Source organism: Mizuhopecten yessoensis, unplaced genomic scaffold, assembly GCF_002113885.1.
Source record: "Mizuhopecten yessoensis strain PY_sf001 unplaced genomic scaffold, ASM211388v2 scaffold716161, whole genome shotgun sequence".
In the NCBI taxonomy this organism is placed as follows: Eukaryota; Metazoa; Mollusca; class Bivalvia; order Pectinida; family Pectinidae; genus Mizuhopecten; species Mizuhopecten yessoensis.
In genome coordinates, this window is record NW_018479978.1 from 9,196 (window position 1) to 22,185 (window position 12,990).

General features: G+C 32.9%; 1 protein-coding gene across 4 annotated transcripts; it reads right to left on the reverse strand.

Annotated features, from left to right (window-relative positions):
• Nucleotides 1–1,160: 1,160 nt before the first annotated feature.
• On the reverse strand, nucleotides 1,161–8,342 carry LOC110441894 (protein max-like). Of its 4 annotated transcripts, none has more exons than XM_021485198.1 (5): nucleotides 8,222–8,342; nucleotides 8,015–8,080; nucleotides 5,173–5,280; nucleotides 4,163–4,286; nucleotides 1,161–3,357 (listed from the first exon to the last, which is right to left on the reverse strand). In XM_021485198.1, the coding sequence occupies exons 1-5, from the start codon at nucleotides 8,258–8,260 to the stop codon at nucleotides 3,197–3,199; spliced, it is 498 nt and encodes a 165-aa protein (XP_021340873.1). In that variant the 5' UTR covers nucleotides 8,261–8,342; the 3' UTR covers nucleotides 1,161–3,196. The 4 variants fall into 4 exon arrangements, with proteins under 4 accessions (XP_021340873.1, XP_021340872.1, XP_021340875.1 ...); XM_021485197.1 differs by having other exon boundaries at nucleotides 5,167–5,280; nucleotides 8,222–8,341; XM_021485200.1 differs by lacking the exon at nucleotides 8,015–8,080.
• Between the last annotated feature and the right edge of the window lie 4,648 nt (nucleotides 8,343–12,990).

Consider the following 12,990-nt stretch of genomic DNA (forward strand, 5'->3'; position numbering starts at 1 on the left):
TACATATAGCACTTATTAGGGGTTACTACTTTCTTGTCCATTCTAGTCTGAAATGGGTGTAAAATGGGTGTCGTACACTTCATCAAAAATAAACAGTATTTTTGAAATTTGTTGTCTTTTTTCCTTAACTTTATGAGAACAAACTGCTAAATTTGGTTCCATTTCATGACACTGTATCAGGAGATAAGATTCATAACCAGTACATGTAATAGGTTAACAGAGACCAAGTTTGATTTTAAGTGAAAATTGCTCAAATCTAAAAGCATAAACAATATTCTGAATCTGAAAAACTTCCAACTTCATAGGAAGTTATGGGGCTATAACCCCTTATTCAATTGCTGAAACAGTGTCAGCATAATATCTTGGTGAACTTTCAATCAATAACTGCAAACTTCATAGAAAGGTTAATTATCATGAAAATGCAGACAAGTTTGATAACCACCGTTATCTTACCATAATTGATAGTTATGGCCCTTTATGGCATTGCCAAAACATTGTCTTGATTCTCAGACAAGTTTGATAAGTACCATTATCCGACAATTATTAATGGAGTAATGGCCCTTTATCCACCCTTATCTGACAGTAATTACCGAGTTCTGGCTTTTTAATAAATTGCCGAAAGAGTCTGTTTTATATCTGGAGTAATTTTCAACAGATTATCTTCAAAGGAAGGTTAATTACCATAAAAACACAAATTGGATAACCACCATTATCTGACCATAACTGATAAAGTAATTACCTACATTGAATTGTCAAAACATTCTCGATAATTGAACACTCAGACAAGTTCAATTAACACTATTATCGGACTGTAATCATGGCCCTTTATATCCATTCCTTCAGCTTTGTCAAGTACAGTATGTTTTATCCTGCCACCACATCAAAGGAATAGCTCTCAACTTCACCGAGTAATAAACATTTCCTTATTTTCATACATTTAACACATAAATGCATCAGAAGGATTGTAAATTATTGATAACAGTGCCTTGTGATAACATACCCATATACCAGGTTTAGTTCATACGTTAAATAGTACGCCAAACTGAAATAAGGGATCAAAGGTCAACAGAGGTTGCAAAAATTTCTCCCGACATTGTTGCAAGAAGGTATATTATTTTGTCCTTTTGTTTATCTTGTTCAGTCTAAAACAAAGACACTTAATGATTTTACATGTTTATTATTTCATTTGTACAACATTCACATCTACCTAAGTCAAGTGCATCGTCAGCCCAGACACATATAAACAAGACTGGGTAACGACAAGACTCGGCCAGCTACACAGAAGTAGAAAAAGCTGGGAAACGACACTTCCAAACATAGGACATTTTAGAAAGACAGAGTTCAGAATCTCCCCTTCTTTAAATCCCTCTAAATATTTGCATCATGTTTGGTAGGTAATTTGGAAACAAGATAAAAAAAATAAGCTAAAATATTACAATAACATGTACTCACGTATTTCATAGTCATCCAACTTAATGGCCTTTCAATTTGTTTTAAAGCAAAAAGGATTTCAATATTTAAATCTATGTCTGGCTATTTTCTTTAAAAAGTGCTTCAATCCAAAAGTACCTAAAGTCTGCTACAATCAATACCACAATTTGCTTGACTTAATAGATGGAAAAGGACAGTCAGAATACTGGTGCCCCAGTTCCAAAATACTTCATGAAAACCATTTTTGAGACTTAAAGTCTTATATTTCAGTTAGAAAACAAATCATCCAAAAATATTCATATAAAGTTTCTTGAAAGCAGGGCCAGACTTGTGGACTAGAAAGTCTTGGATTGACAAAGCACATTTTTCCTAAAATCATTACCTTCAGTTAAAACAGATTTGCAGATGAAAAATGTTTGTGCCAAATTCAACAAAGAATAACTATTTTCTATATACACTTACATATTTCACCTGTACATTTCTCATGAACAGGTACACATTGTTATAAATAAAGCTAAAAGACCCAATCTCATCTGTGTTTCTAACTTTACAGATCATACTCTGATTATCCTAAGAAGATTCACAACATGACTTGGATTACAATGAAAAGTTAAGCTAGTGGACCTGTACATATGATACACACTTTATAGAAAATCATTATTGTTGTAAGAGTCGAGATTCTCAATGACTCGGGTATCCTGTTGAAACCGAATCACTGAATCTAATACCAAGTATAAAGCATAGTAAATATATAGGAAAAACTACCATATACTTTTATTGTACAACATTCAAAACCATGGCTTTTTATCACCAATAACATTTGCACCAGTAGAGATGTTGAAATGTTTCAATTCTCTTACAACATATACATGTACAGCATCAATCATTACTAATAATACATGCGTACAAATCTTTTACAAGTAACAGAGGAACTGTAGGTGTAGGAAACCAAATGATGCCAGCCAACATGTAGTGTCCATGAAAAGTACAATCTAAGTGCCCAGGAAATATAGCAACCTGCTTTTCATTAGACAGACAGGTACATTTCAAAGCCACTGTTTGTACTCAACAGAAAGCTACTGTTATAGGCCAGTTTGTACCTGACAGGTATTGTACAAACAGAACCCTGTTATTATATCAGCTAATTAAATGAGGTATTTGATATTTACTGCCACTTTGAATTATGAATATAACTAGAAGGAAGTAGTTTTAAACTGAACTTCTTTCGAACTGATGGCTTTCAAATTTTTCACCATGGAAAGAAATTTCTGTTTCAGAGGAGCACTATGATCCAACTTGTCTTTTCCAGGAACATAATTATTAATAGACAATTAAAAGTGATAAGATTTTAACTCCTCAAGCTTTAAAATTGATTTAAAGATTTTAACTCCTCAAGCTTTATGAAGAATTAAGCTTGGTATTAACTGATCACACAGAGGAGTTCCATCCAGATCAGCTCCCAATATGTTATCAACCATGTTGAGATCTGGTAAGAATATGAGTTTATATATGGAATGCTCTACAAATATTAGAGTCGATCATCAAATACAGCAATGCGATTGTTCACCAAGTAAAAAGTTATAAAAGAGTTTTTCCTGATTTCTGTATGATTTAGACCCTAGTTCGGCTTCACTCCACACTACATACACATTTGGATTTCCCGCACACCAGCAACACATCCTTGCGCTAGCTGTCTGCCTACGACATGGCCTGCCATCCGATGGTCACGACAAAAGAAAACAAAATAGCCTAATAAGTGATCCTGCTATTCAGTTTTTAACTTTTTCCGACGGCCTTGTGATAGTTCACCTTCTGCAGAGCTTTCCGACTCTGATCCACCATCAAATGTCAGTGCACTATTTTTCGAACTAACTGTGCCCGATTGGGCAAATTGTCCTGTACTCCTAGCTTTGTCCAATCCCCGAACTGAAACACACAAATCATATCAATGTAAGTATACAATGAAATTCATAGTCTGGACAGTTGTTCAGGTTTAAAATGAAAAATGAAATAAACCAATTTGTTTTATAGCAAATAAAATGCAGAGATGAAAGTCAATGTTACTTAAATACAATACACTGCACATTTTCAGTGCGGGGTGCAAATTTCGTTAAAATATCGTCAACAGTTTCAACAATTTACAACCTGAAAAGTCTCGTTGACTTAAAAGTGTAGGTCAAGGTGACTTAATTTGGTTACAGGTATTGACCCTACTTACAGTGCATTGCATACACTTTGAAGACGATGCAGACACATTTCAAGTTTCATCAAGATATGTTAGTGGTTTAAAACTTACAGCATGGACTTTCATTAAAAACTTTGCATTCATTTGACCGGTGCCCTATTGCAACACACTGTCTGGTCATGATGAATAAACAAAATTAAATGGAATTTCTGTAGGATCTCCTATAGCTATATATATTAATCATATGGCAGAATCTACTGATATGTTCACTTGTCCTTCATTCTTATGAAAAGTATCATTAGTCTATCACAATCACAAAATACATAATTACAGTATTCAATGGGAGACCATCAGATATCTGTATATATTAACATTTAAGTTTCAGAAGGTGAGATTGCAGTATAATTACCACATCATTCAATTGAGAAATATGTATGCTTATCAACAGTTGCACAGCCTTCTCATGTTCACTTAAGCATTAACATTACAAGAATAAATTTAAGAAATACATCACATTTTTATAATAAGATTATATATAAAGCTTACTTTGTTGTTCTAGAATTGAGTTTTGTTTCTTTAAATCATCAATATCTTCTTGGTGGCCATGATTTTTCTTCCTCATAAATTGAATATAGTCTGCAGCCTTCTTCAGGATCTGGGCTCGAGATACCTACAAGGTCAAAAAATAGTGCATCATTCTATAAAACCAAACCTGAAATAGCATTTCTTACTGACAAAAATATTATTTAGATTTTACGATTCCAGTATTATGAGCAAGCTCTAGTTATACACAATAATGTACATGTTACCTGTCTTTCACCAGATACAGTTATACTTTTTATCAATTCTAAATAAGCACTTGCATTACATATGCATAATTTTCTCAAAATTTGTGTCTATATACATAATATGAAAGACAATCAGATTGCAGTAATTTTTCAAATATTCAAGTTTATACTTATAGTTTCATTCTGAAAATAACAAGAGGCCAATGGGCCTTAACTGTCTGTCATCTAAGTTGTACTATAGTTATTCTTTTACAAAAAACATTCAGATTCATTATATTACTAAATGAAAAATAAGAGTAGCAACCTTTTTTCTATACATAGCAGTAGAGCAGTCTGGACACTAAGTGGGCTGGCTACATGAACACTTATGGTGAGGCCCGAGGGGCAGGCTTTTTTTGTTTTTTGTTTTTTTTACAATACTCATATACATGTAGTGCTTCACATATGAAAGATATCCAAAACCATTGTTTCCTTGTACACTAGTACTATCTGACGACCTTAAAAATATCACTTTGTGACATATGTCAGGATTTGGGATGAGTTTTGCTAAAATTTACTTAAAATTTTCCAATTGGCTTTAAACTGAAAACTACATGTACATGTATGTCAGGATATCCTCAGAATACATTAATGCATATGGTAGAATAACCCTCTGTTTCTAATGTACATATGATCAATGGCCCCTGCTCTCCTGCTTTGTGAAGATGAAAGTTGCTACAATTACAAATGAGAGAAATAAAAAACCATCAGAACTAAAAGTACATTTACTTTCTCTCCTTGCAGGGCTGGCACTGAGTCTCGTAGGCTATGAAAACTCTCTTTTATGTGGTCACGTCTTTTCCTTTCTAAGGCATTATGGTGGGCACGCTTCTCAGACTATAATAAAAAAATATATATATAATAATAAAATAAATAACAATTAATAAATAATGCACACAACTTCAATGCAAAAGTTCAAATTACTAATGAAAAATATTAAATGCAACTTGAGCAAATGAAGATCTAGCAGCAAAAACAGGTGCCATTATTATTTTGTATATAATGTAATTTGCCCATTTACCACTCAAGGAAATTCCCAATTTACATGGACTATGGAGCCAGTTTAAAAATTAAAACAAAAGTTTTGTAAACAACATTTAAATGGTAAATTGCAATAAGTTACCACAAACGACAATGCACATTCACACTTCAACGAACATATATGTTTATCTACGTACATATTTATGTATGGTACCTGGGGGAAAAAAAGAACTGATAAATTGTGAATACCTCAAAACTTTATCTCCATATATACTTATGCATTAAAGGTCATATAAATATATACATATATATAACATATGTGGTTATTGTCAGTTTTATTATTATATTTTTTTTCCATGAATTTCAATTCAGCAGCTTTTTAGTTCAGTTTTTGTTATGAAGCAGTAATCAATGTTGTAGAACAAAGCACAGTATGGTAAGTAATCTCCAGGCTCCAGCCAAACTTCCGCATTAGATAATATGAACAAAGGGCCACAACTCTGTATACAGAGGGGAACAAGACCAAAATTCAATATGCACCACTCTGCCTTCCTAAGAGTTTCTCATCAGCACGCAAAACATGACAATTAGAGGTGACAAACAAATAGTCTGTGAGAAGGGAAACATCTACACTGTTATTCTAATGGCAGTAGATCAACATACTGAGGTCATCGTTGCTTTTCAAGAATACATATTTCTAATACATGATTGAATTGAAGTTTCGCAAAGTCCTGATTGCATTATCTTCTTAACCCTGACAAAAATGTTGTCATCTTAAGTCATATCGGACAATAATTGCTGACCAGCTGGTCACAAGCAGAATGATTTTTGTTCTCTCTATTTTGGCTGTTGCAATTGCATGGCTGTCATCACTTATTCTTTCGCTGTATCTTTCGCTGTAAAATACATCGTTGTAAGCTTTTTAGCTTTTGGAGATGTCTTGATTCTATTTCCTTTACTTATATATAGTGTCCAACCGGTTGCGCATAAATGATAAAAGTCCGTTATTTAGTATTACACATTGATGTTTTGTGGCAGTATATCAGTCTTGTTGCTCACACATTATACTTGACAAAAACAGTTCTCTCTATATATAAAACCTACGTCTATTTACACACGTACCGTTAAAAATTTGCACTTGTTGATTTGGTGTCGAATGACCTGTAAAGTTCAACTAATTTAGACACATGTGATGTACAAGGTACTAATTGTAAAAAGAGGCCCAGAATTTGGACCTGTTGGTTATGCTATGGTTGTTCAGTAATGTTTTGAAGCTGTTTAGGGTCATTGCTGTAGCAATCACTTCCGGTAGACTGTTCCAAATTGTTATTGTTCTATTGCTGAAGACATTTTTGTTTACTTCAAGGCGAAACGGTTTTTTGAACAGCTTTTATGGATGTCCCCTGGGTCCCATATTTGATGCCGGTTTAAACATGTGTTTGTGGTATACATGGTTGATGTTATTTAAGATCTTATAGATTTCGACTAGGTCGGCTCTTTCCCTTCTATACTAGAGTGTAGGCAGTCCCAGTTTTCGCAGCATTTCCTCATATGGTAGATTTGATAGATTTTTTATCCGTTTTGTAGCCCTTCTTTGAACATTTTCGATGGAGATTTTGTCTTTGATAAGGATTGGGGACCATATAGGTGTTCCGTACTCTAAATGTGGTCTGACGAGTGATTTATACAATAGAGTAAACATAACTGGTTTATAAAAGCATTAAAGTCATTTTGGTCTCTGTGGAGTATATATATAGATCGATAGATTTACATTGCTTGAGTTACTTCCCCTTATGCACACAAACCTCCTTTGATGTCAAGGATTTGGCAAATGCTTCATGAACAACTTAAAATTGCATAGCTCAAGAAAATGTGAAGATTTGCTGTTATTCATGTTCAATTATTACATTGGATTCGCTTATGCTTTGTTAGTTATATATTTCTCAGTGGTCGAGGGAATGGGGAGATAGTTAATCTTTATTTTATAAATAAATAAGTTCTTCCAACTTAGCGTCTTTGACTTCATCCCAAAATCTTGAGGTTGGAAATACACACATGCATAACACACTCTAAAATTCATAACAGGTCCATCATAACTTGTAGTATATTATATGGCTTTGCCAACTCAGGAGGATACTATAATGTAACCATATATTATATTATACATTGGTGAAAGCATTTGAAAAGAAAGCAGGTGATATAGAAAACACACTGAACATCGGGCATATTTATGGAAACATATTGGTAAATAAAATGTTCCCAGAATATGTCAACAACCAACAGGTGCCCTGCTGTAACAATAAATATAGTATGTGTCAGATTCCAACAGTATCTCCTATCTAGCTATAAGATCATTGCAAACTAGCTGAATTATACATTTTTAACGACCTAATAAAAAAAACATTAACAAATTACATTACTAATGACGTGTACAGTAATCAAAACTTGACCGATTTATACATGCTTCTGCACATGCGCTAAAAACGGGATAAGGAATGTGGTAAAATCCTACTATTTATATCATCTGATCTCATTTCAGGCTGTCTAATTAATATCTGGAAAAAAACAAATAAGGCAACAAAGCTTATACCTGTGACATAAACTCTGTGCCAGCAAGCCCGGAACCAAACGATGTCCCCAATTCATCGTCGTCCTCCTGTGAAAGCAATGAAGTGTAAAAATCACGAACTTATTAACCTTCAGCTGACGAATGTTGCAGAATTTATACCTACCCAAACTGAAATAATTATATTACATTAAATATTATGAAATATTCAGGATAATAATGTAATCATACATCACTCTCTATATCCACATCTCTTTCCTCATCGCTCATTTTGATTTCCAACACCCATCCACCGCTCACTGACAGCTAGGAAGATGGCGGAACCAAACAACGCCACGCGGTCTAAGCACGTGCTGTGATATGTTTATTTGTTGACCCTAAGTAAAATCTCATTTAGTAATTTTAAAAATCTGTTGTATTTTTCGTATTTGTCTTTTTTATGTTTGTGCTCAATTCACATAATTAAAATTCAAAATATGTCTACAAAAAGTATGAAAATTTCAGTTCCTGGTTTTACGACATCTAAACGACCACACTACACGAGTTATTTCCCTTTGAACACACCATTTCATCTAAAATTATGTATTTATCTTTAAAACAAGTTATGTTAGCTCAGTGATTATAAATAATTTCCTGATCAATCCAATGTTTATTGATGGTGCTGATATCACATCCACTGGGAGACTGTTCCATAATTTTACTTTTCGTAGAGAAAAGATGTTTTTCCTTATTTCAATATTTGAATGTTGTGTATGATGACATTCTTTGGAATGTCCCCCATGGCAAGCCAAGTTGTCATTTATTCATGGAGCAATGTTGATCCAGTACTTAACCAAATTATATAAGATATCTCATATATTATATAAGATATCTCATATAGATATCTCATATGTTATATAAGATATCTTATAGACATATAAGATATCTTATAAACATATAAGATATCTTATAGACATATAAGATATCTTATAAACGTATAAGATATCTTATTTTAAGTTTATGAGATATCTTATATCTTTTATAAGATATCTCATATGATATATAAGATATCTTATAAAAGATATAAGATATCTCATATTTTTTTCTTTATAAGATATATTATATATTAAATAAGATATCTTATATAATATATAAGATAGCTTATATCTTTTATAAGATATCTCAATTAATTTTCTTTATAAGATATCTTATGTATTATATAATATATCTCATAAAAGATATAAGATATCTTATATAATATATAAGATATCTTATAAAGAAATGTATGTAAGATATCTCATTTATTAAATAAGATATCTTATAAAGTATATAAGATATCTCATAAAGTATATAAAATATCTTATATAATTAAATAAGATATCTTATATAATATGGTTAAGTTCTGGATCAACATTGCTCCATGAATAAATGACAACTTGGCTTGCCACCATGTTTTTCGGATTAGTCCTGCCACAGTTTAAGAGACGGTCAAAGCACAGAAATAACACCAGCATAACACTGCGGCACATCGTTCCTTGAACGCCATATAAGCATAAATATTTAAAAAAAACACTCACACACGTCTTATATGTGACATGTTGAATGATGACATGATGAAAGAAAAAGAATTCCCCCATAATAATAATAATAATATTTATTCAGGTAAAAATAGGCATGTTATTACAAGATATCACAATTTAGAATAGAATATATAATTAAAATTACATTGCAGCTTGTAAATAAAAAAGAGCATTTTGTATTAAGACTGGGAATAGTAATAGATCTGACCTAGTAAAAGGTTTTTTAATTCAATCATTGACATATATCACAGAGTATAAAAATCTAAAAAAAAGTCTGACTAATTCACTGTAAAAAAAGTCTGATATTACTATAAAATGAGACAAAATGAGACAGACTATTTTAGTAAATGAATGTATTTATAAATAAATAGATCGCATAATAGGAGTGGTGGTGAATGCCATTTACCTAGGATTACCCATAAAAGCCACAAAGTAGGATCCTTTAAAAATGGAAGAAAATAATTTTAAAAAAATGAAGAAAATCAACCGGTAACGGTTCAGATAGCACAGAATAGGATATGTGTGTATCATATTGGATAATTAATCAGTAAAATTGTATTTCCTATATAGAAAACAATACATACTAATTATTTTATAGTGGCAGACAGCTTCTTATAGTAGCAAACTATAGAATATTTTTACATAGTTATTTTCAAAGATATCAAAATAAAACAACTATACTGACAGATCTTTGCATTACAGTTTCTAGGCATGAAAACTTGAAATTTTAAATCGTTGTGCAATGCCGCAAGTCAAGCTTTCCAAGGGTTCGGTCCCCCTATCAGCGAGGTCTGCTCGACCTGCGCCATTGCACAGGAATGAAAATGTAATACATGTGTGCTCAATAGTAGACAAAGAGATCATCCACTTCATTTTTTGCTTAAAGCATAAGGTGTTTTGTATAATTGGTTTTGAATTTATGTTTGTTTTTGATATTTTTGATATGATCCGGTAAAAAGTTCCAGTGGATGTTCTGTACCCTTGACGTTTTTAATAGCGAAATTTGAGTTTCCGGATCTAGTACCATATGTGTTGTTGTTTTTGGTGAAAAAATCATGCATATACTGCGGGCATTTCTCATTAAAGATGTTAAATGCATGATTTAAACGAAGTTGACGAACTCTTCCCTCTACATTGAGCATACTATTTTTTGTAGTTCAGTACATGTAATTCTTGTCCTGTTGTTTAAGTTACGAATGAAACGGACCATTTTATTTTCAATTTAGGTTATTTGTAACTTTTTTTTATATAATTTAGAAAGATCCTCATACCAGGATGAACAGGCATAATCGAAATGACATTGTATGAGAGCTGAACATAGAGTTTTTCGTGATTTTTGGGATAGACAGTTACTATTTCTGTAAAGGAATTTTAGTCTTTGATTGATTTTTTGTATGACATTGGAAACAATTTCTTCTCCAGATAAAAATGAAACGTAAGAGTTGAACTCACCTGTGTGCAACCGAGTGTATGCACTCTGTATACAATGCTACAAATTCGTCATATAAATAGCCATGTTTATATAAAACATGACTAATTATATATAATGTACATAAGTTCATCTTTACTTCAACAGTATGTACATATCCGCGGACCAAATATACCCCCCTTCTTCAAGTTTTAATGCATTTTTATCTTTTCTGAAAACGTTGCCGCGCCTTTCTCATATGGGCAATACTTATTCGGATCCATGTTAATATCGGTTAATTAGTGTTATATGATTAAGAACTTGTTCTAGACTCGATTATAACAGGAACAAGTACAGAAATCCCACCAGTCAGACGACAGCCATGCAGTCAATCAATTAATCAATCATATGATAGCAGTGTCGTACGTCAAACCACAAATGACATGATCGATCATTTCCGGTACAGATTACGTTGGTGTGGTTTTAAATTCAGTAGTCGGCTATAGCTATAATTCCATAACAATCCCCTCTTCATAAACTGAGATGTAAGAGCAAAGACTAAGATAATCTAATTCCGTGGTAAAAGTGACCGAGTGGAGGATGAAATTTGCCAAATTTTCGAGTTAATTCGCTCGTTCATAAAGTATCAAGACATAAGAATAAAACAATCACATACCACAAAATACAAAATTTATAGATAAAACCTGCTGTCCCGGAAGGGTAAACGTCTTCCAAGCTGTTGTTGTTTAACGTCGATAGGAAGCTTGAGCTTGTGGAGACGTCTAAATATCCTCTTCTGACTTGATACGTTGAGCTAGCAGAATAGCCTGCCAGCAACGGACTTAAAGGGATTAAAACTATTTACACTGTATCAAGCTTTTGCACTATATTTTATTGTAAATACTTGTTGATTATATTTATTTATGTATGATTTAAAATAGATATGTATATACCCTTATTTATACTATAAGGAGTAACTATAAAATGGTAATGGAAATATGTATATTACTCATTTCTTTTCATGTAATGTTAGAGATTCCCATGTGATTCATTACTGATAAAAGGAAGGGCAGAACTTCCTGGGGTGATTCCTCCACAGTGTGTTTAGGTTGGACTTTAACTCACTAGGTGTTTTTGATGACACAGTTTCCTCAAGTAGCTTGTTCCAGACCTTGATCACTCGGTTACCAAAGTTAAGACATTCTTACAAGTGTTTAGCCTGAAAGGTTTCTGATGGTTTTTTTTAGAGTGACCTCTAGTGATACTGAGTGGTGTAGGCCGAAACATCAGTCCGTAGTCTTACTGGTCGATCCCGTTCAATATTTTGTACAGCTCAATCACATCTGCCCTCAAGTTGAATTCCTGTATTCCAGAGATGATAGACCTAATGTTCTTAGGCGTTCATGGTAGGACATATTATGTATTTCTAGTACTCTTCGTTGGACATTTTCGATAGCTATTTTGTCCTTGTTTAGAGACGGTGACCACACTTGCGTAGCGTATTCCAGATGTGGACGCATTAGGCATATGGACTAATTGTACAAGGTTGTAAAAAGAGCTATGTCCATAAAAATGAAACTTCTAAACAGTATACCTAACATCTGGTTAGCTTTCGACACTGCTGCATTGACTTGGGTTCAGAATTTTAGGGTGGTTGTCAAAGTGAACTCAAAGGTCCTAAATTGCTGTGGCTACTTTCTCTATTTCAGTTGTTTGTCCATCTTGCGTCAAAATAGTGTTTTACTCCGAAAAGATAAGCAGTGATAACCAGAGAGGTATAATGTATTATACGTCTCTGTTATAACGGACTATTTACTATGACGTTAAAACATATTCTCAAATCATGTAACATGTATTCCTGTTTGCTTTTAGTACTTCTGTGTATGACTTTTGTGTAAATTTAATTAAATATTATATGTAGGCGTATCATATAGTTTAACCTTAGAAACATGGGTGAATTTGTTACTTTCATGTGTATCAAGAATTCCTGTTCCAATCCAAAATCTTCGAACTGTTTACCTTAGACGAAATGA